This window comes from Papio anubis, chromosome 17 (genome assembly GCF_008728515.1).
Source record: "Papio anubis isolate 15944 chromosome 17, Panubis1.0, whole genome shotgun sequence".
Taxonomy (NCBI): Eukaryota; Metazoa; Chordata; class Mammalia; order Primates; family Cercopithecidae; genus Papio; species Papio anubis.
This window is the reverse complement of record NC_044992.1, coordinates 31670185-31694352: the sequence shown is the minus strand read 5'-3', so window position 1 is coordinate 31694352 and position 24168 is coordinate 31670185. Positions and strand designations below refer to the sequence as shown.

General features: G+C 47.8%; 1 protein-coding gene across 8 annotated transcripts in view; it reads right to left on the bottom strand.

Annotated features, from left to right (window-relative positions):
- BCAS3 (BCAS3 microtubule associated cell migration factor) overlaps positions 1 to 24168 on the bottom strand; it is a 704563-nt gene that overhangs the window by 12004 nt on the left and 668391 nt on the right. For 4 of the 8 annotated variants that reach the window (XM_017950665.3, XM_017950664.3, XM_017950667.3 and 1 more), the window contains 2 exons: positions 13645 to 13812; positions 1789 to 1854 (listed from right to left, as the gene is read on the bottom strand). In XM_017950665.3, the coding sequence (XP_017806154.1) occupies positions 1789 to 1854; positions 13645 to 13812 (234 nt within the window). The remainder of the gene's footprint in view (positions 1 to 1788; positions 1855 to 13644; positions 13813 to 24168) is intronic. The other 4 variants (XM_017950669.3, XM_017950672.3, XM_017950671.3 and 1 more) reach the window with 1 other exon arrangement.

The following is a 24168-nucleotide window of genomic DNA, read 5'->3' as shown; positions in this document are numbered from 1 at the left end:
GAGGCGGATGTTGCAGTGAGCTGAGGTTGCACCGTTGCACTCCAACCTGGGCAACAAGAGCGAAACTCTGTCTCAAAAAGAAAAAATAAAATAAAGCCAAAAAATAAAAACTGATTCTCCTGCCTCAGCCTCCTGAGTAGCTGGGATTACAGGCGCGTGCCACCAAGTCTGGCTAATTTTTGTATTTTTAGTAGAGATGGGGTTTCACCATGTTGGCCAGGCTGGTCTCAAACTCCTGACCTAGGTGATCCACCCTCCTCAGCCTCCCAAAGTCCTGAGATTACAAAAGTGAGCCACCGTGCCCAGCCCCAGGCTTTATGAGAGTTTCTTAATAAGTGGGAGTATTTTTCACTTTGAAACAAGCTGTCCTGAAAGTTAATAACTTATTGGGGCTGTGGCTGCTACCCAGAGACCAATGGGGGTTGGGGAGAGGATGACTAGGCTGGGGGTAGGAGATAATTTTCTAGATTAATAATGCTGTGCTGAGGTTGAGGTCCCTTTAAGACTCCTGGCCAGCTCCCGTGTTGGAGTCCCACATGTTGCTCACAGCAACCCTACCAGAGAACCAGAACCATGTACAGGCACACATGGCATCTGCGTGCCGAAGAATGCTGGCCCTGGGCACAGGCACACACACACAAGTTGGTGTGAACCAACCAATCCCAATGTCACTGACCTGGCTCTAAAGAGGAAGAGCTTTTTAGGTTTGTTTCCAGATGGTAAACCTGAGTTTAGTAATAGATTTAACTTCTCGGTGGCATTTAGCGTCTGGTAGCCTTGACATCAGTGAACCAGGTTTGAAGTTAACTCACCCAGTTCTTGATCTAGTGTTCTAGGCCAAGCCTAGCTAAAGGGATGGTGTTGGGGCATGGCCTCTGTTGCCCTCTTTGGGGTCCCAGCCTGTGTCTCAAGCCCACACGCCGTGGCTGGGAAAGGATCATGGTCTCAGCTAATTGTGGTGGTGCCGCCGCCCGTCCAGATGGAAAAGGCCGGGCTGATGCCGGTCTGCCTTTGTGCTGTGCTCGCAGACTGGCTGCTGGTGCCGGGGCTCTATTCATTATTCAATTCAGCTGGCTCAGGCGAGCCTTTCCATTTGCTCCTCCAGGAGGAATAACAAATCTAGAAATGCAATTCCACTTTGGTGTATTAAGATATTGATTTGCCTGTCGGGTGGAAGTGCATTTGTTCTGTCAGCCCTCCCGTGGGTAGGAAGGGGTTAACCAAATGTTTATCACAAGGCTGGCTTCAGAGTTGAAAGTAATGTGATCAGTAATGAATTTTGTGTTACATTAGGTTGTATAAATGGACAGACAAGCGCAGACAACAAGTGGCCAGGAGTCGGGGCTAATCTAATGATGTAAAAATAGAGACAGCACCAATTATACTAGGGGCCAGCTCCAGGCTCCTGCAGGGACTGCAAATGAATAGGTACAAATCAAATTACTCACTAATAGACGCACTACAAGAGGGGCAGTCAATGGTAAATGCATTAGAGCCTAGTGACCTCTCTGCTCTGCACAGCAGAGTCCGAAAATTTGACTTCCATCTTCAAAGTGGGGGGCAGGGAGTAGCGTTCTCAAAGAAACTCTTGTTGGGTGAAGGATGACAGCCGCTCCCCATCCCAAACCAGTCCCCTGCCAGAAGGGATCTCCCATCTGAGTTGACCCCTGCCCTCCCTAGAGTGCTCCTGGGCCTGGGCACGGGGGCTTAGGGAGAGCACCCTCTTGAGGGACAAAAGAAGCAATGGGATAACCCCTTCCATGTAGGCAAAGATAGGATGTTACATACCAAAACACTTCACAGCCACGTGTCTCTCGGGGGGGAAGGTTTTTACTGCTACATCAAGGGCTGTGTCTGTATTGAAAATAAAATATTCCTTTAAAGAGGATCACAAACTGGACCTTTAAGAGAGCAGGAAGAGCTGAGATCAAAGTGAGTCGATACCCAAATCTGGTTTGACCACTGAGAGCTTCGTGGGGGTGTTCATGGTCTGTTCCCAGGCACAGCACATCTAGGCTTTTACAGATTTCTCACTAGCCTAAACTGGTATCATCCTTCCTTCTCTCCCTCCTCCCCAGTCCAGCTGCCTGAGTTCCTACACTCCTGCCTGCCGCACAGGGCTGAGGTAGGGAAGGATGTAGAGACAAAGCCGGCATCTTGGGTAACCACTCAGATTTTCTTTCTCCTCTCAGCTTCTGTGGATTTGGAAACCAGGTCTGAACTTCAAAGCTGCATGGCAGTGTGTGATTGGGCTGCTTAGGGAAAGGTCACAAAGACCAGCTCAAGGGCGCTAACTGCATGCTCCTATTCAGCTCTCAGTGGTCCGGGATGGATAATGCATGAAACCAAGAAACTCCAGGCTTTCCAAGGACCCAGCCCAGGCTCATACTCCTCCAGCCCACCCCTTGGGTCAGCACCAAACCGTCACACACAACAGCGTGGAGACGGCATGCTGGCCCTGGCCAACGGGAGCCAGGAGATGATGGGAACATTCCAGGAAAACGAACACAGTGGGCACGGAATGGAAAAGTCATCCTGAACAAATGACACGACCGGATGGTGCTTCTCCCAAAACTCAATGAAGGGTGCAGAGGGGTGGAACTGCAAGCTAGCGGGCTATACCCCATAAAAAAATATGTGGGTAACGGGGGAGGGCTGCGAAGCCTGGTGCTGGGGGATTTTGCTAGCAAATTAAAAAATGTCTTATGCAGTGGGCTGGCAGGTCCCTGGGGGCGGGGTGGGGTGGAAGGAGGAGTGGGCAGGAAGAAATAAGTAGAAGGCCGAGGCTAGGAAGCTGTTTCCAGGATGGGTGCTCCAAAATGCCTTCTTCTGCTAGGGAACTTCACTTCTCTGTTAAGTTCAATCAGATTGGCTTGGCTTGGCCTTCTTACTACAGCGCTCAGTGGCTTCTAGGAGCCAAGGCTCTGGATTCCTAAAGGGTCAGAGGGTCATGGCCAACTTTCATTTTCTGTGAGCAAGTGTGTCTCCTTCTCTTAGCGGCCACCACATCCAGGGGGTGGCCTCCACATCTCGGGCCATGTTTCGAGAAGGCAGAGGGCAGAGGCAGGGGCCGAAGGGAAAGGTGGGAATTTAACCATCCATGACCACGTTCAACTTTGTTCAGAATCTCACACCTCACAGAAAGGTCAGTGGTTAAAAGTCAATACTGTGGCAGAGGAGGAGGAACAGGGAGAAATCCTCCCTTTTGTTAACCATTTACCTCTGTTAATGCTTCCAGAGGAGAGCCCATGCTCTGGGGGTCCAACAGCCCTCCCCCAGCCCCTCAGTCCAAGCCTGTGCCTTGCCACAGTAATTCCTGATTTCATGTTGGGGCAGCACCTGGAGAGGGGACTCTGAAGGGTCACAGAGGTCACACTGGCACTTCCTCCTTGTTGACAGGAATCACTGTGCCTTGGTGAAAGAGTTGAAAGGTGACTTTAGACAACTAAGAAATATGCAGAGGACAGTCTCAGCCCAAACTCCCATTACAGCTCTGCCCCTGGTGGGGCCTCCAGTAGCCTTAGTGACAAAGGTGGGGTGGGGAAAATGATCAACCCAGAATCAGATTTGAGACCTGGCCGGAAACTAACAAGTGTGACTTTTAATCAATAATGATTCCCATTGCTTTGACTGGCTTTCATTTACCTCTCAGGGGCCACAGAAACCCATCCAGTCACTCAACAAACATTAACTGAGGCTCAGCCTGGCTCTCCTTCCAGTGCTGGTTGCTGGGCAGGGAGAAGGCTGGTGGTTGGGGATAACAAAGATGATTCAGACTCAGTTCAAAGAACCAGTAGTGGGTCAAGACACTCGTGGGAGTATGGGTGAGGGAGGGGCTGAAGGGACCACCAGGGCTGGACCTTTTCCAATGGCAGAACAAAGGGAACTGGTGAGCAAGTTAATGGAAAAGGCAGCATACACTCTTTGCCCAGGTCCAAGTATCCAGCGAGTAGGTGGTGCAGAAATTCAGAGACAGAGAGAGTTGCACACATTTGGCTTCACGGTCAGGGAAAGCAACACAGAGGAGGTGAGATTTGAGCTTGGCCTAAGATGACGACTGGGCAGGATGGGAGGGTACCGGTCTCCTGAGGGTTGACCAACATGCACCAGGGCCAGGGGAACAGGGTGCGTACTGGGGATGCTGGGATCCTATGTTTGCATGAAGGCGGAGGAGATGAAATATGCAGAGGTTGCTGCAGAAGGGGAGGTGGGAGGTCAGGCTGGAGGGGAAGGTGGGGAAGGCCTGCAAGAGAAACACGACAGCAAGGAGCCTGGGTGGTAATGTGCAGGCCTGGGCACTTTCTGAGCAGGGAAGTGAGACAGCAGTCAAGGCAGGGCCTGCCAGTGACAGTCCCCTTCCTCTGCTGGATCCTTGCTTATTCTGAATAAAAGGTGAGAATAACTGATAAAACTCTAACTCTTCAGACCAGGTGAGACCAGCAGGATCTTAATAACTGGAACCTCTTCCCAGACATCTTATTTTAATCCCACATCTTTTAGTTGTAATCTCACTTCAAATCTTTCGTTTCTTCCTTTGTAAACTGGAGAGGGGAAGGTCTACCTGGCAGTGCTCTGACAATTAGAGGACATTTATGTGGCAGGCAGAGTCTGAGGTGTACAAGTCCCATGGGAGGTGTGGCCACTGCTACCGTGGAGAGGAGTAAATGAGAGACACCCAGTGCTCCCTACAGCAGCCAGGACATCAGAGTTACAGGAGGCCAACAATTACTACATTTACTAGCTCCTCCTCCCGACACTGTGTCACAGAGGAAGAAACTGGCCCAGAGAGGGAAAGGCACTTGCCCAGGGTCACAGGCTTCCCCCATTTCTTGATGAGGGCTTCAAATCCTAACAAAAAGGGGGAAACAAACCCCTCCCCCCGCCCACACACACATTCTTCCCAATAGCAGGAGCTTGGTGCTGGGAACTGAAAGGACTCTCAGATTTGGCCTCTTCTGCCAGTGGAAAATAGCTAGGAATAGGCAATCCGACACTGAATCGAGACACAAATAGCAACACCAACACCGCCACCCCTGCTGAGGCCACCGGCTATACCACAGTCTCGCTGGTGCAGCTGCTCCCTCTTGTTCCAAGCAGGGATGCTTGTGACCTGCTGCTGGGACTGGGCCCTCTATTTGGTGGCCCTGTGCCTCTGGGGACACTTTCTCCCACCCTCAGCAATCAGGGCATTAGGTACTGGGGAGTTCTAGCTTTGCCTCTGCATCCTAGGAAGACCATGCCCTGTGGGCAGGGGAGCACTCCTGACTTCCACTTGGTCCAGCTCAGCTAGGGAGGCCCAGTGGGAAGCTGGGGGTAGAAGTCAGAGAGAAACAGACCCACCGTTCAATATGGTGGCCTCCTCTGGGGCTTTCATCTCTTTGAGGATAGGAAACATGTCTCTGATTTTTCTCCAGCCTATTGGGGAAGAAACTGGCAGATACCCACAGAGCCTGTCTGCCCCGCCCACAGAAAGAACACATTGGGCCACTGATGAGGTCATTAAGAGAAGACACTGAGAGAACTTCTGTAGATGCTATAGAAGGAGGAAAACTCCAGGGCCCGATTAGATAAGGCAGAGGAAAGGCCCTAGGTCCCGGCTAAGTTGCTTGGGTGACAGCGTTTGCTGAGGAACTTGGTGTTGCAGAGAGAGGGGAAATTTTAGGAGCAGTGGGCAATCAGGGATATTACCCAGAGAAGCCTAGAGACTTTGGCAAGAGAGCCAGACAAAGCCAGAAGCTATGGCTTGCACCGATGAATCACCCTTGCCCGTCTTGAGAAGGGGACCCAGGAAGTTGGAGAGGTAAGGCTCGGAGGAAAAAATTAAAGACGAACACTGGGTCTCATGGGCGGCCGCACTGGGGATCCTGGAGAGGAGAGCAATTCGTACTTTCAGGAGGCCGAAAGACTGTAACCCTTCCTGGGTATCTGGGGTAAATACCAATTTGCCTGATAGAGTGGCTGTAGGAAAAGGAGAGAAGATTCTATGGAAAGATCAAAGCATCTTGGTGGTTGTGTGTGGTAGGGAAGCAGGGAATGTGACCTATGGGGCTATGAGCCACGCTAGCCCTGTGAAGGTAGCATCTTCAGCTCACACGACCTCCGGGTTTGCTTAGGACAGGAACAGGGTGGCTAACCCAGGACCCATAAAGGAGGCTCACTTTTCACTGAGAATCAGAGAATCTCAGGTTTGGGAAAGGGACTTGGGAGGCCCACACAACACATGTGTGTGTCACTTCTCCAGCCTCCTGGGGCAACACTGTCAGTTCCTATTTCCATGGCCTTGCAATGAGCTGGGTCAGTAGGGTGCATCCATCTACCCCTAGGGCTGGACTGGGTAAAGTTCTCTCTAAATTGCAGATTTTAAAAATATGTGGGATGCAGAACATTCTAACCAACACTACGTCTTCTGAAATGTCTGCCAAGTCCAATGTGGTCAACTACTTTCTATAGTGAACACTGATAAATCAAGTATCTGCTTTTAAAATGGGACTGACCAGAGAGTAGGGATGGCTAAAAGACAAGATAATTGGCCTAGTGTGGTGACTCACACATGTAATCCCAGAACTTTGGGAGGCAGAGGTGGGTGGATCACCTGAGGTCAGGAGTTTGAGATCAGCCTGGCCAACATGGTGAAACCCCACCTCTACTAAAAATACAAAAATTAGCTAGGCGTGGTGGCGCATGCCTGTAATCCATGCTACCCAGGAGGCTGAGGCAGGAGAATCACTGGAACATGGGAGGTGGAGGCTGCAGTGGGCCGAGATTGTGCCATTGCCCTCTAGTCTGGGTGACAGAGTGAGACTTGGTCTCAAAAAAAAAAAAAAAAAAAAAAAAGAAAAGAAAAGAAAAAAGAAAAAAGATAATTCATGGCACTGGTGCCTGCAGTTACTGTCATCTGATCAGGTGGCACCCTGGGATGGGATGGGTCTAATATGACACCTACTAGAAATGTAGCCTTAGAATGAAAAAGTCCCCGGCCCTCCGTACTGACGCAGGCAGAAGTTCCAAGGCCCTTTGGAAGAGCTGATTCTAGAGGCAGGAGAGGGGTCCAATACACTGAGTTATTTGGATTAGTTATTTGGTACATATCTGATCGACTCCAGTAAAAATATCTCACATTTGTTGAGAGCTTACTTTTTTATGGTCTTAAAATGAAAGACTTTATTAGTACACGTTAGTGCGCGCGCACACACACATACACACACACACGAATAGTGCTTTTAGGTCATCTTTTGCAAAACATAGCGATCAACAAATATTTGTTATTAACTTGCTGAAACCATCCCGTGATCACTTAAAAACTGCCTAATGTTCAAAGTGTGCTTTTTATGTTAACAAGAGAAAAAGAAAGGCGCAGCCCTCTCAATACATAAAAAGTAGCTTCTGACAGAAATCTTTGGAAGAGCTTTAGTTGAAAATAATCTTAAAGCCTTTTCTGCAGAGTAATTAATACATAAATGGGAAAACTCAGAGGATTTAGGTGAATAAGCTAGAGCACTGACTTTCAAAGCATAGATTGCCATTCACCAATGTATTATGAAATCACTTTAGTGGGTAATGAGTGCATTTTAAAAAAATGAAATAAAATAGAAAGTACAAGATAATTCTTAGAATAATAGAAGAAAAGAAAGTACTAGAATGCACTGGCTGTAATATTGTTTTGTGAAGGGTTACAGATGTGGGTGAACTAGGTCAGGGAGTAAAATGTATACATGACAGAGGGTAAGAGGCAAAGATTGAGCCCACTATGTGACCCCCAAGAATAACTGCTTCTGGCTGAAGCAGAGACTGTTAAAGAGATGGCAGACAGGAAAAGATGAAGCCTTTTCCTCTCTTTAATGCTGTCACTGTAAAGAAGAATCAGTGAGCCCGGGGCCGCAGGAAGGAACAGTCACCGGGAACAGACAGTCTCCCGGACCCTGAGAGCTGACTCTGTGAGCACGTAAGAGTCAACGGCAGGCCGGGCGCAGTGGCTCATGCCTGTAAGCCCAACACTTTGGGAAGCCAAGGCAGGCAGATCACTTGAGGTCAGGAGTTCAAGAGCAGCCTGGCCAACATGGTGAAACCCTGTCTCTACTAAAAATACAAAAATTAGCCAGATGTGGTGGCATACGCCTGTAGTCCTAGCCACTTGGGAGGCTGAGGCATAAGAATTGCTTGAACCCTGGAGGCAGAGGTTGCAGAGAGCCCAGATCATATGCCACTGCACTCCAGCCTGGGTGACAGAACGAGAAAAAAAAAGAAAAAAGAAGAAGTTAATAGCAGCAAACAGATACTCAGATACTCCTACTCCTGCAACAGAGATGTATCAAGAATACTTTAAACAGGGGCCGGGCACCATGGTTCACGCCTGTAATCCCAGCACTTTGGGAGGCTGAGGCGGGTGGATCACCTGAGGCCAGGAGTTTGAGACCAGCCTGGCCAACATGGTGAAACCCCATCTCTACCAAAAATACAAAAATTAGCTGGGCGTGGTGGCACACGCCTGTAGTCCTAGCCACTCAGGAAAGGGCCCCAGGAGAGGAGGCTGAGGCATGAGAATCGCTTGAACCCATGAGGTGGAGGTTGCAGTGAGCCGAGATCGTGCCACTGCGCTCCAGTCTGGGTGACAGAGCAAAAAAAAAAAAAAAAAAAAAAGTTAATAGCAGCAAACAGATACTTCCTGCAACAGAGATGCATCAAGAATACTTTAAACGGGGGCCAGGCACCGTGGTTCATGCCTGTAATCCCAGCACTTTGGAAGGCGGAGGTGGGCAGATCACTTGATGCCAGGAGTTCGAGACCAGCCTGGCTAACATGGTGAAACCCTGTCTCTATTAAAAAATACAAAAATTAGCCAGGCATGGTGGCAGGTACCTGAGTCCCAGTTACTCGGGCAGCTGAGGCAGAAGACTCGCTTGAACCCAGAGACGGAGCTTGCAGTGAGCCGAGATCACGCCACTGTACTCCAGCCTGGGCAACAGAGCGAGACTCTGTCTCAGAAAACAAAACAAAACAAAACAAAAACTTTACACAGGGATCTGGACCCATGCATAAGGCCTGGGCTTTTTATATCAGATGTGTGAGAGCACTAAAAAGAAAGACAAGGTGCAGCTACAGTTATTGAAAGAGTTAAAGTCGAAAGAGAAAATGTACTTAATATGTATACAGGTGTTTATTTAAAAAGCTTTTTTACTGGTATTAAGTTATATCTTTACCTAGACACAAAACAGTTGGAATAAGTCAATGTTTTGCTTACTTTAAAAATTCTATTTTTCTAGAAAAGGCAATATTGAAAGGAATGTCTGCTGAGCAGGAATTAGTCAAGTTATTTTGAGGGGGGTAACAGAGAGAGGAGGGGGCTTTGAGACACAGCATTCCAGGCGAAAGGAAAAGTATGCACAGAAGCCTGGCAGGCAAGAGACTGCGTGTGCTCAGGGACCCTCTGGGATTCTAGCTTGGCTGGAGCTGGCCCAGGGCAGCAAGAGATGATTCTGGAGCGAGGGCAGTGGCTGGTCTCAAAGGGCTTTGGACACTAGGATGGGGGAACTCGACAGAAGGAAAGGGCCTGAAGAGAGGAATTCAGTTTGTAGACATGTGGATATGTCAGTAGGTAGCTGAACAGATGGTTCTGGAGATCAGGAGAGAAAGCCAACTTGGAAATTATTTGGAAATCATCAGTTTATGGATGTAATTGGAGACATGGAAGCAGAGATTGCCAGGTACTAAGGGAGAAGAGACCAGGGCCAAGACAAGGCCTTGAGAAATAAGCCTAAGGACAACAGAAGAAAAGGACTGAGAAGTAGCCAGAGGCTGAGTAAGAATTCATCGTCTCTGCATCTCTATCACAGACACTGCGCTAGGCACTGGCTTCTGCTGCAAAAGATGAGTGCAAACTGAGAATGGGGGCGGGGGCCATGAGGAAAATACAGAGCAGGCTCCAGTGGAGAGACCACAGATCGGTAGAGGCACCAATTGGAATAATATGTAATCTTTCTTCAGGAACCCAGGTGTAAGGAATCCAACTCTTCAACCCAGAGTTGGATTGAGCTCGAATTGGAGTTTGCCAAATGGAAAGATGGAACGGTGAGGGGGTCAAGGGGCAGAAGAATATTAGCAAGAATGCAATTCAGCCAGTTATCTTAGAGCTGGACTTGCAAATCACATAGGTGATTGAATTCAACTATTTGGTCAGCATCCATCACAGACCAAAGAACTGCCATCTGTCTTATAAGTTAACCATAATTTAAAATTGACCTTCTCAAACTTCAGCATGCACAGGGATCCTGCTGAAATGTAGACCTTGGCTGAGCAGGGCTGGGCGGGCCCTGAGGCTCTGCATTTCTCACCAGCGCGTGGCTACTGATGCTGTTGTGGGTCTGAAGACCACGCTTTAAAAAAATTTTTTTCTTAATTGACAAATAAAAATTATATATATTTATCATATACAACTTGGTGTTTTGAAATATGTATACATTTGGAATGGCTAAATCGAGCTAATTAACATGCATTACCTCACATACTTAACAATTTTTGTGTGGAGAACACTTCAGATCTACTCTCTGAGTGACTTTCAGGAATTCATTGTTATTAACTAGAGTCACCATGCTGGACAATACATCTCTTGAACTTATTCTTCTCATCTAACTGAAACTGTGTATCCTTTGACCAAAGCTAACCCTCAACCCCCAGACTACTCTGAATAGTGAGGTTTGAAAAGGTTTTGCTTTACTTTGGGGGGAGGTGACCTGCCCTAGGGTACAGCTTACTAGCCAGGTGCTGGAGCGCACAGACTGTTACATCTCCAGAACCTCTGTTAGCTGGCTGACACCATGTGACAGGTTGAAATTGGCCATAATAGGAGTTTTTACATTACAGAAATCCACAAATCAAGGTTGGCTACACCTATATAACAGTGAGGTGTGCTGTAGAATAGGCTTCTGCATCAGGGATCATGAGAGCAAGTTTTCAGTTGGTCTCTGTGCTTCATTGATACTTTGATAAAGAGGCCATCGGTCCCAATTGCTGTGTCACATGTGATGCTTACTGGAAAGCATTAAGGGAACTGACTTAGCTCTGGTGCATCAGAGGACCTATCAGAGGCAAACACTTGCTGATACCTCGTTTGTCCTGTGAGCCACCTAGAGAAGTAGGGTTGTGGGAAGAAAGAGGGGGACTGAGAGGTTGCTATGGGCAAAGAGTGGCTTGCTGGAAATTCTTACCCATGCTGCACTGTATTTCCCCGGCTACCTCCGGGCAGTAAGCTGACCTGGGCACGGGTGTACCAGGGTGCCCTTTCAAAGTCCTGGGCTGCACTACCAGGCTGATGCTTTACCTCTAGTTGGAAAATATGAAAAGTGATTCTCAACCATGGAAACTGGGTAACTTCCATAATATCTGCTTTGCTTACTGGCTTTTAAAATGGGGGTAGTTTTAGGCTGGGCATGGTGGCTCATGCCTGTAATTTCAACACTGTGGGAGGCTGAGGCAGGAGGATCATGAGGTCAGGAGTTCAAGACTAGCCTGGCCAACATGGTGAAACCCCGTCTCTATTAAACATACAAAAATTAGCCGGATGCGGTAGTGGGCACCCAGCTATTAGGGAGGCTGAGGCAGGAGAATTGTTTGAACCCAGGAGGTGGAGGTTGTAGTGAGCCGAGATCGCGCCATAGTACTCCAGCCTGGGTGACAGAGCAAGACTCTGTCTCAAAACAAACAAACAAACAAACAAAAACAAAAAAGTAGTTTTTTTTCTTAAAAATAAAACATACATCCAATATGGTCAGAGAAAACCAACTGAATTCCTTTTGGTGACAGTTTGGGGAGGACAATGAAATCCCTCTGCTAAAAAAAAAAAAAGGGAGTCGCCTATTTTCTGACCTGTGGGTCATGCAGTTTTAATTTCCTCTACCTTTCTTTCTTTCTCTTTTTTTATTCTTTTTAATTTCATGAACCTGCTTAAGGCCACAAAGCCTCCCCTGAATCCCTCAGCTGTCTGGCAGATGCGCCGCTGCCAGTGCTGCGCAGGTTACTATGCCAGGCTGAAGTTCCACAGCTGTGACTCAATGCACCTTCAAATCCTCTTGCCGGGTGACGGTGAGATGCCCCAAGGGGCTCCTGAGAAGGCGGTGGGAGAGAATAGCCACCCAGGAGCTCCTCCGGCTCTTGGAAGAGGGAGGCTGCCGGGGAGTGAGTCCAGTGGCACCAGGATCTGGTTTATGTGAGCCGAGGCTGGCCAGGGACCCCAGAGATGCAGGCAAAAGGCTGTGCCGTGAGCCACATTCCTTGCTTAGGCCCCCTTCCAGGGGAAGCAAAGTCAAGCCCTGGCAAATGGCAGAGCTGCTTCTTATCTTTGGGCCAGCTGTGAGAACAATGGCATGATGACATGCTACCCATGTAGCCAAGCTCTTCCTCTTCCTCCCTTGCACCCATGGGTTCCATCCTGTTCATTTGCCCGTTATTACAGGAGCACCATGGGCAGGCCACATAGCTAGTGCTGTGGAGACGACAGGTCTTAGTGAAGGAACAAAGGGACTGGCATGGGGATGGGCGAGGGAAACACCTAACTATAAACCTAAACACCTAAAGATCTGGAGGAGCCGCGGGGAAGTGGGACTGTGTGATGATGTCGGACATTTCAAGCCATGCCTCAATGCTCTGACTCTAAATCTCGCTGGTTCTGATCAGTGCCTGCCCCAGGGTTGTAAGTGTCTCCTTACTGGGGTTCTCTTTCCAGGGAGGCATGTGGAGTGGGAATGGAGCAGTGCACAGCAGAGTGACAGGGTCTTGAGAGGACTCAGGCAAGCCGGAGAGAAAAGGCCTCCAGCCAGAGTCAGCTCCACCCAATAGAAAGTTCCCTCTGAAAGCTGGGAAGAGGCCTGCTGGGGTGGTGTCTGTCAGCACAAAAGCAGGGCTGGGGCAGTCACTAACAGCACAGATATCTAGAACAAAGAACGGTTTTGGGAAAGGAGAGGCAGGCTGTATTACAGCTGTACTGGAGATGGATGACTGGGGGCTTTCCTGAGTGCATGTTGTGTGTGTGCATGTGTGTGCATGTGTGTGCGTGTGTGTACACATGTACACACGCTTGCCTGGGCCAGGGCTCAGTCATCATTTCAGGATGTCTTCTGATTGCTCTGGGATGCAGGAAGCCACCCAGACCCTAGTTGCTGGACTCGCTCAGAGGCAAGAATGCAAAGCCGAAGGCGGCATGAGGAGAAGCTGGTGGGGGCTGAAGCCAGCCCAGCCTGCTTCATGCTTACTCCGCTCAGGTGGTTGGCCGGCGCTACTGAGACTCGCCAATCTCTAAGTCTCCAGCGTGCCTGAAGACAGGCAGCCTGAGGACTCAGTGCCCGAGCGCTGCTGGAAGACTTGGGGACACCCCCAAAGGAGGAAAGTGTCCTTCTGGGAGCCACTTGCACAGTGGTGTTGATCGTGGCCGTCCTGCATGTGGTATGCCACGTGGGAGGGGCAGTTCCACTGGGAGCTCCCCTTTACACAGGGTTTCCCAGCACCAGAACTCCTCAAACGGAGAGCCGCCGGAGTGCCCACTAAATAAACCAACAGCAAACACAAACACGTGCTCACAAACGATTCCAAAGAAGCTCTGCACCAACAGGTGCTGGTCCTGACCAAGTCAAGCTACAAGTCTGATGCCAGCTTTACCTGTTCCGGATCCCACGACGTCCCGGCTGGGTGACTCGGCCATGGCGTCGGCGAGTCGCTCCCGGAGGCCCTCCTCGGTGTGCTCCATGGAGGACATGTGCCGCAGCCCGAAGCCCTCAGGCCAGCTCCCGCACACCTCCAGCAGGGTCACGCTCCGGTCAAAGGTACCTGTGGCACACACGGGACATCTGACGTTGAGTCCACACCTTCAGGGAGCAGGCTGTTCTTGTCTACCTCCCACCCGCTCCTCTCCATACCCACGGTCCATTTTAGCCTTCCTGCAGGAAGCGGGAGCAGGATGGAAGCACGCTGGGAAACCGACTGTGGAGCGCAGGAGAAACAGCTCACGCCGCCGAGAGAGTGCAGACCTCTGGAGTGACTTCTGTGACACTGAGGCCAGTGATTTTAAGACTGTTTCTGAGGAGCTACAGAGTTCCCCTGGTCTTCAGGGATCGCCTTAAGAACTGGGACAGGGAAGGCAATCCCCTTCCCAGGTTCAACCCAAACGGATCCCTACTTTCCTCTTTTTGATACAATGGGACTCCACCTAAAATTTCATTTAGGGCGGGGAGTGGTGCCTTACACCTGCAATCCCAACACTTTGAGAGGCCAACACGGGAAGATTGCTTGAGGCCAGGAGTTTGAGACCAGCCTGGGCAACAGAGCGAGACCCTGTCTCTACAGACAAATAAACAAATTTTCATTTAAAGAAGGGGTTATATAGCCTAACGGTTTTAAAGCTTTCTTAACCATTACATTCTATAACCTATAACCAACCTCCTCATTTTATAGTTGGAGCTCAGAGAAGTTATGGCCCAAGATGGAACAGCAAGTCTGTGGCAGACGAGGTCCAGGAACTCGCTCTCCTGATGCCTCAGTTGAGAACACGTTCTACTTCGCCACCTGGTCTCCCAGCTACCCAAGGGCATATGAACAACCAGGGAATTATTTTGGGGGATACCAGCAAAGAGGTGGGTGATAGCATCTTCGGCAAGGATCTGTCCTTAAGCCGAAGCTGCTCCCCAATTCCAAAAAGTCTGTGGTGTTCTGCTGAACGCTAAGATTAGATTTTACATGCGAGATCACTTCAAAGTCCGAATTTGAATTATTCTACTTTATTATACAGCAAGTCTTCTGTGAAAGCTTATTTCATCCACTCTCTCTTGGAAGGAGATTATAGTCATGCTCTGTTGCTTTAAGCACATACCATTTCCCCAGTGATTAGGTAACTGAATCCACCGCATTTATTGGGCTTGGTTCCTGCCAGCCCCAGGAAGATGGGGAAAAAATGCAAATGCCAACGTTTCCCAAAGTTAAAAGTACACGAAACACACACTCTTTATCAGGCCTTGCTTCTCCTCTTTGATCAGCCGTCAGAAACTATCTTCCCCAGGCAGTCAGGACTGGACAGTGTCAGCACACACTCCCTGCCAATGACAGGTGGTAATAGAGAGGGTGCGAGCCCCAGCCTCGGCAGGCGGCCCTGCCTCTGATAATGGCCACAGCATTGAGGTGATAACCGTTCGTAAACACTCCGACAGCCGGTGACTCCATATATCAGCAAAGAGGACCAGATAATCCTGAACTCTCCTGGCCAGACAAAGGCCCTTGGCCAGCCTACTGCGATTTATATGTGTGGCAAGGGTCACTACTGGCTCCTGAATTTCATCAGCCAAGTTTGGCTTTGATTTATCTCGTACCTCATTGTAGGGAAGATTCCTGGCACTGCGAGAATGGGCAGCATCTATAAGGGCGTCTCCCCAAGAAGAGGCTCACCTTGGGAGTGGGTTGCTTGGGATCAGCTTGTCAGGTAGGACTTGCGAATGGGGAGCTCCCTATGCCACCTCTCTCCACCAAGTAGGGTCAGGCTGTAGATCTGGTAAGCTAGGCTCTGGAAATTGGGGGTGTGGGGCTGGGTGTCAGATGATTCTCCCAAGGCCCAAATTGTGCTAGAACTGTGCACTGGTAGTGCCAATCTCAGAGCCAACACTCGACCACCCTTGGCAACAACTCCCAGGTGCCTAGCTCCCCAGGGACACACAGGGCTGCTGACATCCACTAAGCTTCTGATTCTGCTGCCTACTCACTGCATGATGCGCGGCCAGTCCTTGTAGCTCCTTTTCCATCTCTAAACTAGAATGAATAACCCTTTGCCTGTCTCACGGGAGTGAAGAGATTAAGCAAAGTCCCCACTTCCAGCACTTCCCCCACTAGACCTTATTTGACAAGATCTCGTGCTACAGTGCTACAGCATCATCATTTTTCTGAAGGGTCTGCATGCGACACGGGGACTTAATCATAACAAGAAAATGTGAGCCCTCCTCCTCCCTGTTAGCTCAGCTTTTTTTTTTTTTTTCTTTTGAGACAGTCTTACTCTGTCGCCCAGGCTGGAGTGCAGCAGTGTGATCTCGGCTCACTGCAACCTCTGCCTCCCGGGTCCAGACAATTCTCGTGTCTCAGCCTCCCGAGTAGCTGGGACTATAAGCACGTACCACCACGCCTGGCTAATTTTTGTGTTTTCAGTAGAGATGGGATTTCACCATGTTGGCCAGGCTGGTCTTGAACTTCTGACCTCAAACGATGTACCTGTTGTGGCCTCCCAAAATCCCCTGCTGGGATTCCAGGTGTGAGCCACTGCACCTGGCTGCTATACACTCAGCTTTCTTATGGACAGAGATGTTTCAGAGCCTGGAAAATTGGGAAGAGAATGACCATTTGTTTTCTCACTTAATAAGAGTAGGAGGTCTATCTCTAGAAAGGAGCTCAGTTAATGTTTGCATATACTGTGTTCAGAGGTCAAGGCAGGGTAGCTGACAGCAGGACCAAGAGGAATATCAAAAGCCAAAGCAGGAAGAAAACAAACAAAAGAAATTGGGCTAGGCATGGTGGCTCATGCCTGTAATCCCAGCACTTTGAGAGGCCGAGGTGAGCAGATCACTGAGGCCAAGAGCTCGAGACCAGCCTGGACAACATGGTGAAATGCTATCTTGACTAAAAATACAAAAATTGGCTGGGCATGGTGGCGTGCACCTGCAATCCCAGATACTTGGGAGGCTGAGGCAGGAGAATAATTTGAACCTGGGAGGCAGAGGTTGCAGTGAACTGAGACTGAGTCACTGCACTCCAGCCTGGGTGACAGAGTGAGACTCAGTCAGTCAATCAGTCAATCAATCAATGTTATAGCAAGAAAGGTTAGGGTAAGAGGGTGGGCCCAGTCCATAAGAGATGGTAAAGGCCAGAGGGGTATGTAATATTTTAAGGGATAAAGTAACAGTACACAGGAGAAAAGAATTACGAGCTAGTGTCATAGTGGAGGATGGAAATAGGCCTGGACTTCAGAAAAGACTAACGCATGTGAGCTGTATGATTCCAGGCATGCGTCTCTGATTCCTCATCCATAAAACCGGAAAAACAATACAACCACATAGGACGGTTGTGAGGACTGCAGTAGATAAATGTAAAAGACCTGACACACAGTGAGTGTTCTGTACGTCATAGGTGTGTTCACGTACATGTTCTTAATGACAAATATGTGCGCCTTTATACCACTTGAGGCATCATCATAAATTTTGACTATCACAATGATCCTGAGAGGTCACAGAGGTACCATTCCCCATTTATGGTGGTGAAACTGGAAGCTCTGAGAAGTTAAGTGACATGTTCAGAGTCTCTGAGCAACAGATCTGGAACAAGGGTTTCTAATTCTTCACTTGGAGCTCATTCTATCAGCTCACACATTGTTTCCCTCAGCAGCACCTGCAGTGGAGAACTGTTTTTTTTTTTTTTTTTTTTTTGAGACAGGGTCTCACTCTTCAGCCCAGACTGAAGTGCAGTGGCGCAATCACAGCTCACTGCAGCCACAACCTCCTGGTTGAAGTGATCCTACCACCTCAGCCTCCTGAGTAGCTGGGACTACAGGTGCGCACCACCATGCCCAGCTAATTTTTTGTCAGGATGGGGTTTCATCACGTTGCCCAGGCTGGTCTCAAACTCCTGTGCTCAAGTGATCCACCCACCTTGGCCTCCCAAAGTGCTGGGATTACAGGCATGAGCCACTGTGCCTGGTCAAGAACCGTTATATGTGTAAACCACTTCTATCTTTCCTACCATTTTGAGAACTCCTGTCACCTTCAACCAATGGTATTTAAAAATCCTTCCCACTGCTTGGAGTTTGGTGGTGATGACGATGAGTCACCCTGTATACGGGATGGCACATGGGAGGAAAAAAAATTGATAGTAGGTCTATTCTCTCTTAGCATGGGCACAGCTAGGAAGTCGAGGAGAGAAGATGGGAGACACCAGAAGTGTTCACAAAGAAGCACCTGATCATTTCTGCCATCCTAAGACGTCATACAGAGGATGCCATCGGTGGCCCTGCTTATCCTGCCAGAAGGAGTCTCATCAGAGGCTCTGTCAAACCCGCTGTCTCTTTCCCTTCCACCCCTCGCAGCCTCTTTGCTGAGGACGGCAAAGGTGCTCCTGGAATCTGCCTGTCCCAGGGTGATGGCAAGGCTGCAGGTGTGTCTCAGCAGGCACTGGGGTGAAGAGGCCAAGCCCTTGGAGGGTGAGGTCATCTCTGGGCTCTTAGGAAACTGCACATCTTGTCCACATTGACAGCACAGCTGTCATTCATCTGACCAGCCCAGGGATACCCCATCAGATGAGCTGGCCCTTTGAGTCCCATTACAGGGGAAAGTGTCAGTTTCAAGCGAGGAGAAGATGGTCACTTAGTGCAGGCTGTTTGCAAAGGACAAAATACACACACTTGGCAACAGAGATCTTTTGTTGAAGCAGTGCTCTGCTATTTACAAAGCCCTGTCACATTTGTTATTTCAGTTAACTCGCACATACCTCAAATATTGGTTAGTGTCCACTATGATATGTGTCAAGCACTGTACAAGGTTCAGAGTAAGCTTAAAAAAAAAAAAAAAAAGAAAGAGGAGCTTATGTGACTTCACCAAACTATGGGAAGCAGCAATGATCACCATTGTATAGATTTCCATCTTACTGAGTTTCAGACACATGAGGCACCTGGTTCTAAGTGCAACTGTCTTCGCAGGCTATCTCCTGGGGATCTTTGCCTTCAGGGCTGCCTCCTGCCCTAAATACCATTTTCTAAGAATGAGTTCAAGTCTTACCTGCTCAACTACTGAAGGTATAAAGACTACTCTTGCTCAAACTCTACAGGCACAAAAGGTGCTCTGTCTTTCCAGGTGAAGTTGATGAAAGCTAAGCACTTACTCAAAAAATGTGTGCTTGCAGACACAAAATTATGCAAGCAATTTTGGGGCATCTATGGATGCCTCTGAAACCCACCTGTGGACCCCAGGTTAATTAGATCATTCCTGTGGCCTTATTTCCGTACTGCCTTGCACTGTTCACCTAAACTGCTTTTCTAACTAGTTTAAAAGCCCCCGAGGGCATGGATTCCTCCATAATGAAAATAGGCACAGAACTTTGTACATCATGCTTGCTCAAAACAGGTTCGTTTACTGACTGATGATGAAATTTGACAGTCACTTTAGAGTCAACACCCTTTGGGTGGGGTACCAGAGCCTGAATATCTAGGGTCAGAGTAGGCAGAAAGTGGAGTTAAAATTAAAAGAGAGGAAGGAAGAAGAAGATAAGTGAGCAGAAAACAATGTCACGATTTTACTGCCTTCTGTGCACTTATTTTAGATTTGGAGATCCTGGAAATTGGAAAAAACAAAACAATCTGTCTAGGACGGCAGAGAGAGAGCTGGTCTCATCCAGGTGAGCGTCCCGAATCCTGCTTCCCAGCTTGGCATCCTGTGTTACAGTCTTTCCCCAGAGGAGAAATGGGTCAGGTTCTTGGATTTCACAAACCCATTAAAGGCATGCTGTGACAGCTGGGAAGCTGGTAGCTCCCAGGGAGGCTGGGGGAACATGTGCTTTGCCTTTGTATACCATTGTTAAAGGGGCAAGGGAAGCCTAGGGACTGCAGGTGGAGGGGGACAGGTAGGATGCTCCTCTAAGCTGATAGCGTCTAATCACACTCTAGCTATTTAAGAGGCTGTGGCACAGCCTCCGCTTTGCATTAATGAGGTTCTGCCCAGGTCTGGACTTTGTTGAGAGCCTGTTGATCAGATTTCTAACCACCAGGGAGGCCAGATACCAAAAGCAAAACCGGCATTAAGCAGTGCTTTGCAAGATGTAAGCCCTCCTGGGTGAGAGGCTGTGATGATGACGTCTACAATAACTAAGAAATGATCCCAGGCATGATAAGGGGAACCAGTGTAGAGGGGAGCCTCCTCGGCAAGCTTACCAAACTGCTCACCAAACTGAGCTTAAGACTGCGGCTGCGGGGAGCACCCCTTTCTCCACACTACAAGCTGGTTCCTATAATGCACAGGCTGAGGACATTAGCTCTTCTTGGTGCAATGGTCAATTTCTTATGTTAACTTGACTGGGCTAAGGGATGCCCAGATAGCCAGTAAGGCTTATTTCTGGGTGTGTCTGGGAGGGTGTTTCTGGAAGAGATTAGCATTCGAGTTGGTAGACTGAGGAAAGAAGATTGCCCTCACCATTGTGGGCAGGCATCATTCAACTGAGGGCCTAAATATATTAAAAAGGTGGAGGAAAGGCAAATTTATTCTGTCGGAGTTAGGACACTCACTCCTGCCCTTGGACGTTGGTACTCCTGGTTCTCAGGCCTCTGAACTTGGACCAGGACTTATGCCATCAGCTCCCCTGGTTATACACCACCAGCTTTCTTGGTTCTTCACCTTCAGACAGCAGACAGTGGGACTGCTTGACCTCCATTTCAATTCCCAAAATAAATCTTCTTATATCTATGCATCTCTGTAGGTATCTCTTTTATTAGTCATTTCCTTGGAGAACCCTGACTCATATAATTAGCCATCAGATGTGTCCACAGGTATATTATATATACCACAGCTATATTATATATTATACCTGTGGACACATCTGATGGCCAATTATATGAGTCAGGGTTCTCCCACAGTGAGATAGATATAGATATATATCAGATATTATATTATATTATATGTGTATCATATGGCATGGTCCTGAGCCAGGGAGGAGGAGTTCAACAGCAATTGGACTAAGAATTTATTTGCAATCTAACATAGTTTGACAAGGAGGCCATTTTCACAATTGCAATGTATGATTATAATACACGCTTTAAATGTTAGAACATAGATTATAAATCAAGACATTTAGGTCATAACTGGAACTCTCTCATTAATTTTTCTGGTTACTCTGGGCAAGTCACTAATCCCTCTGGGTGTAATATGTATATATATATATGTGTGTGTTTGCATATGTGTATATAAATATATATATGTGTGTATACATGTGCATATATGTGTATATATACATATATATAAAATACACACATACATGTATGTAATATGTCATATGCATTATGTCATGACTAACAGATTAGTTCACTGTGGGAAGGCAGGTAGGGTGAGAGGATATGAGGACCCCATCTGTCCCTTTCAATCCTTTAGATTGGTTCCCAAGATAATAGCCCTCCCATATCCATAGGTAGAGCAAAGGGGCCTGAACTCCAGCAATCTTTTATGACTCCGATTATCTAATGTTCACCAAACTTGTGACAACCAGTGAACCATGTTTGTCCCATATGCATCCACTTGGCTGTGGGGTTTGGGTTTTGGGCATTAGGTTATTCTTAAAGGATACCACTCATGTTTAGAAGTGAACTGAGCGGAGAAAGGAAAGGTACCAATACAGCAAAGAAATGCCTTCGCTAATGTTGAAAAGCCAGGAGACGCTGACGTGCCAGGTGTGGTGACAGCACGCACATCTGTTCTCACAGGCCCTCAAGGACCCCAGTGAGAAGGAGCTATTCCTTAGTCAGAAGTCTATGAGCAGACTGCCAGGTGTGGCCAACATGGTCCTGAGCCAGGGAAGAGGGGTTCAACAGCAATGGAACTAAGAATTTCTTTGCAATCTAACATAGTTATTTTGGCAAGGAGGCCATTTTCACAACTGCAATGTATGCAGTTGCATAATGCACACTTTAAAGCTTAGAACATAGATTACGTCTAGGTCATAACTGGAACGCTCCCATTAACTTTTCTGGTTACTCTGGGCAAGTCATTACTCCCTCTGGGTCTTTTTTAAAAAATTTTTATTCTTTTTCTCTCTCAGCAGAATCATCCCTCTAGGTCTTAATTTACCCATTTATGACACAGAAAATAAATAAATGATGCCCATCTAAGGGGTTCACATTGGCACTAATAGTTTCAATGTCATTAATAATAATATACTTCCAGAAAATGGTGTCTGATATTTGAGGTATCCTAGGGTAAAAGCTCCCAATTTCGTTTTCTACAAACCAGATAACGATCAGCAGTTATACCATAAGAGTCTTGTTTTTACCCAATTAAAGGCATATGTTGAGCAGAAGACCTGGGTTCAAATGCCAGCTCTTGCTACTTTCTCACTGCATGACCTTGGGAGAGTCACTTCCCCTCTTTGAACCTTGCTTTCCTCATCCACTGCAATGGGTAGAATGGTGCTCCACCCCACCCGACCTCCCAAAAGATATGTCCAACAGGAGCCTCAGAATGTGGCCTTATTTGGAAATGGGTCCTTGCAGATGTAACTAAGGATCTCAAGTTGAGATCATCCTGGATTTAGGGTGGGTCCTAAATCCAATGACTGGTGTCCTTAAAAGAGAAAAGAGGGGATCAGAGACACAGAAGGAAGAAGCCCATGTGAAGACAAAGACAGGTGTGAGTTATCCTGCCTAAGCCAAGGAATGCTAGGAGCGGTAAGGAGCCAGAAGAGGCAAGGAAGGACAGCATGGCGCTGTTCGCACCCTGATTTCAGAATGCTGGCCTCCAGAAATACAAGAAAATGCATCTGTTGTTTTAAGTCACCAAGTTTATGGTAATTCCTTAAAGCAGCCTAGGAAAATAATAAACCTATAAAACAGGGAAACAAATGTTTGGCTTCCAGGGCTGCTGTGAGCATCAGATCAGATAGTATTAGGAAAGACTGTATTAAACAAAAGTTGGTCAGGCACTGTGGCTCACGCCTGTAATTCCACACTTTGGGAGGCCGAGGTAGGTGGATAACCTGAGGTCAGTAGTTTGAGACCAGTCTGACCAATACGGTGAAACCCCATCTCTACTAAAAAATATAAAAATTAGCCGGGTGTGCTGGTGTGCATCTGTAGTCCCAGCTACTTGGGAAGCTGAGAAAGGAGATTTATTGAACCCAGGGGACAGAGGTTGCAGTGAGCCGAGGCTGTGCCATTGCACTCCAGGCTGGCTGACAAAGTTGAGACTCTGCCTCAAAAAAAAAAAAAAAGAAAAGAAAAGAAAAGAAAAGTTATGGGAGGCCACTGTTTTGAACTGAGCTTCTGCACTAGGCCCCACAGACCAGACCAAAATGAAATGGAATCACCCATATGCTAAATGTCACATAATCAAACGGAAACTTCAAGGAAGCAGACAGATCCCAAAACAGACCAGCTATTCCAGAAAATAGGAGATTTCAGTCTAACTGAGTCAGGGTAGACTTTAATCCTTTACAAAAAAATAACCTGGCCAGGCACGGTGGCTCACGTCTGTAATCCCAGCACTTTGGGAGGCCGAGGTGGGTGGATCACCTGAAGTCAGGAGTTTGAGACCAGCCTGGCCAACATGGTGAAACCCCGTCTCTACTAAAAATACAAAAATAGCCGGGCATGGTGGCGCATGCCTGTAATTCTAGCTACTCAGGAGGCTGAGGCAGAAGAATTGCTTGAACTTGGTGGGCAGAGGTTGCAATGAGATCCGCGGCACTGCATTCCAGCCTGGGCAATAAAGAGAGAGTCCGTCTCAAAAAAAAAAAAAAAAAAAAAAAAAAAGAAAAGAAAACCTTGAAGTAACCTGATGTTAACCAACGAGCTTTTTTTTTGTTTCCTTGGTCTCACCTTATAAAACCCACTGTTGTCCCATTGCCCAGTGGGAGTTCTCATTCTATTTTGTAGAATGGAGGCTGCACAGATTCATGAATCACTAATAAAAGCCAATTCGATCTATAATGAAGTTTGTTATAATTTTGTCTTTTGACAAGTGCTTTGTAAGCTATATAGGCCCATTCAAAATCAGAGGATTACTCCAGGGCTCTGTAAGCAGCTCTTCTTAGGGGCAGTGGGATTCTTTGAAAGGCTAAGAGAGTGACTGAGGGAACACTGGGCCAGAGGCAAGCAGCCAGAGGAGCAATACTGGAGCCTGGGCAACGCCACTGGTAAGGCTGACTGGTTATGCGTCAATTACATAGCAAAGGCCTTTGGTGGGGAGTGAAAGCATATGGTGAATATGTGCACCCCACTTTCTCTGAGGATGCCTGCAGGGGGCACAGAAGAGTAGGTGAAGCAACCTCTTAGCTCTGATCTCCCCACATCTGAGGGTGGGGATAGAACTTTTTAGCTCCCTAAATTCTTCAATAAACAAGCAGAATTATACTCAACATGGGTAAGAATGGAATGAGATTGACTGTTTTGGGCAGGAACATCACTAG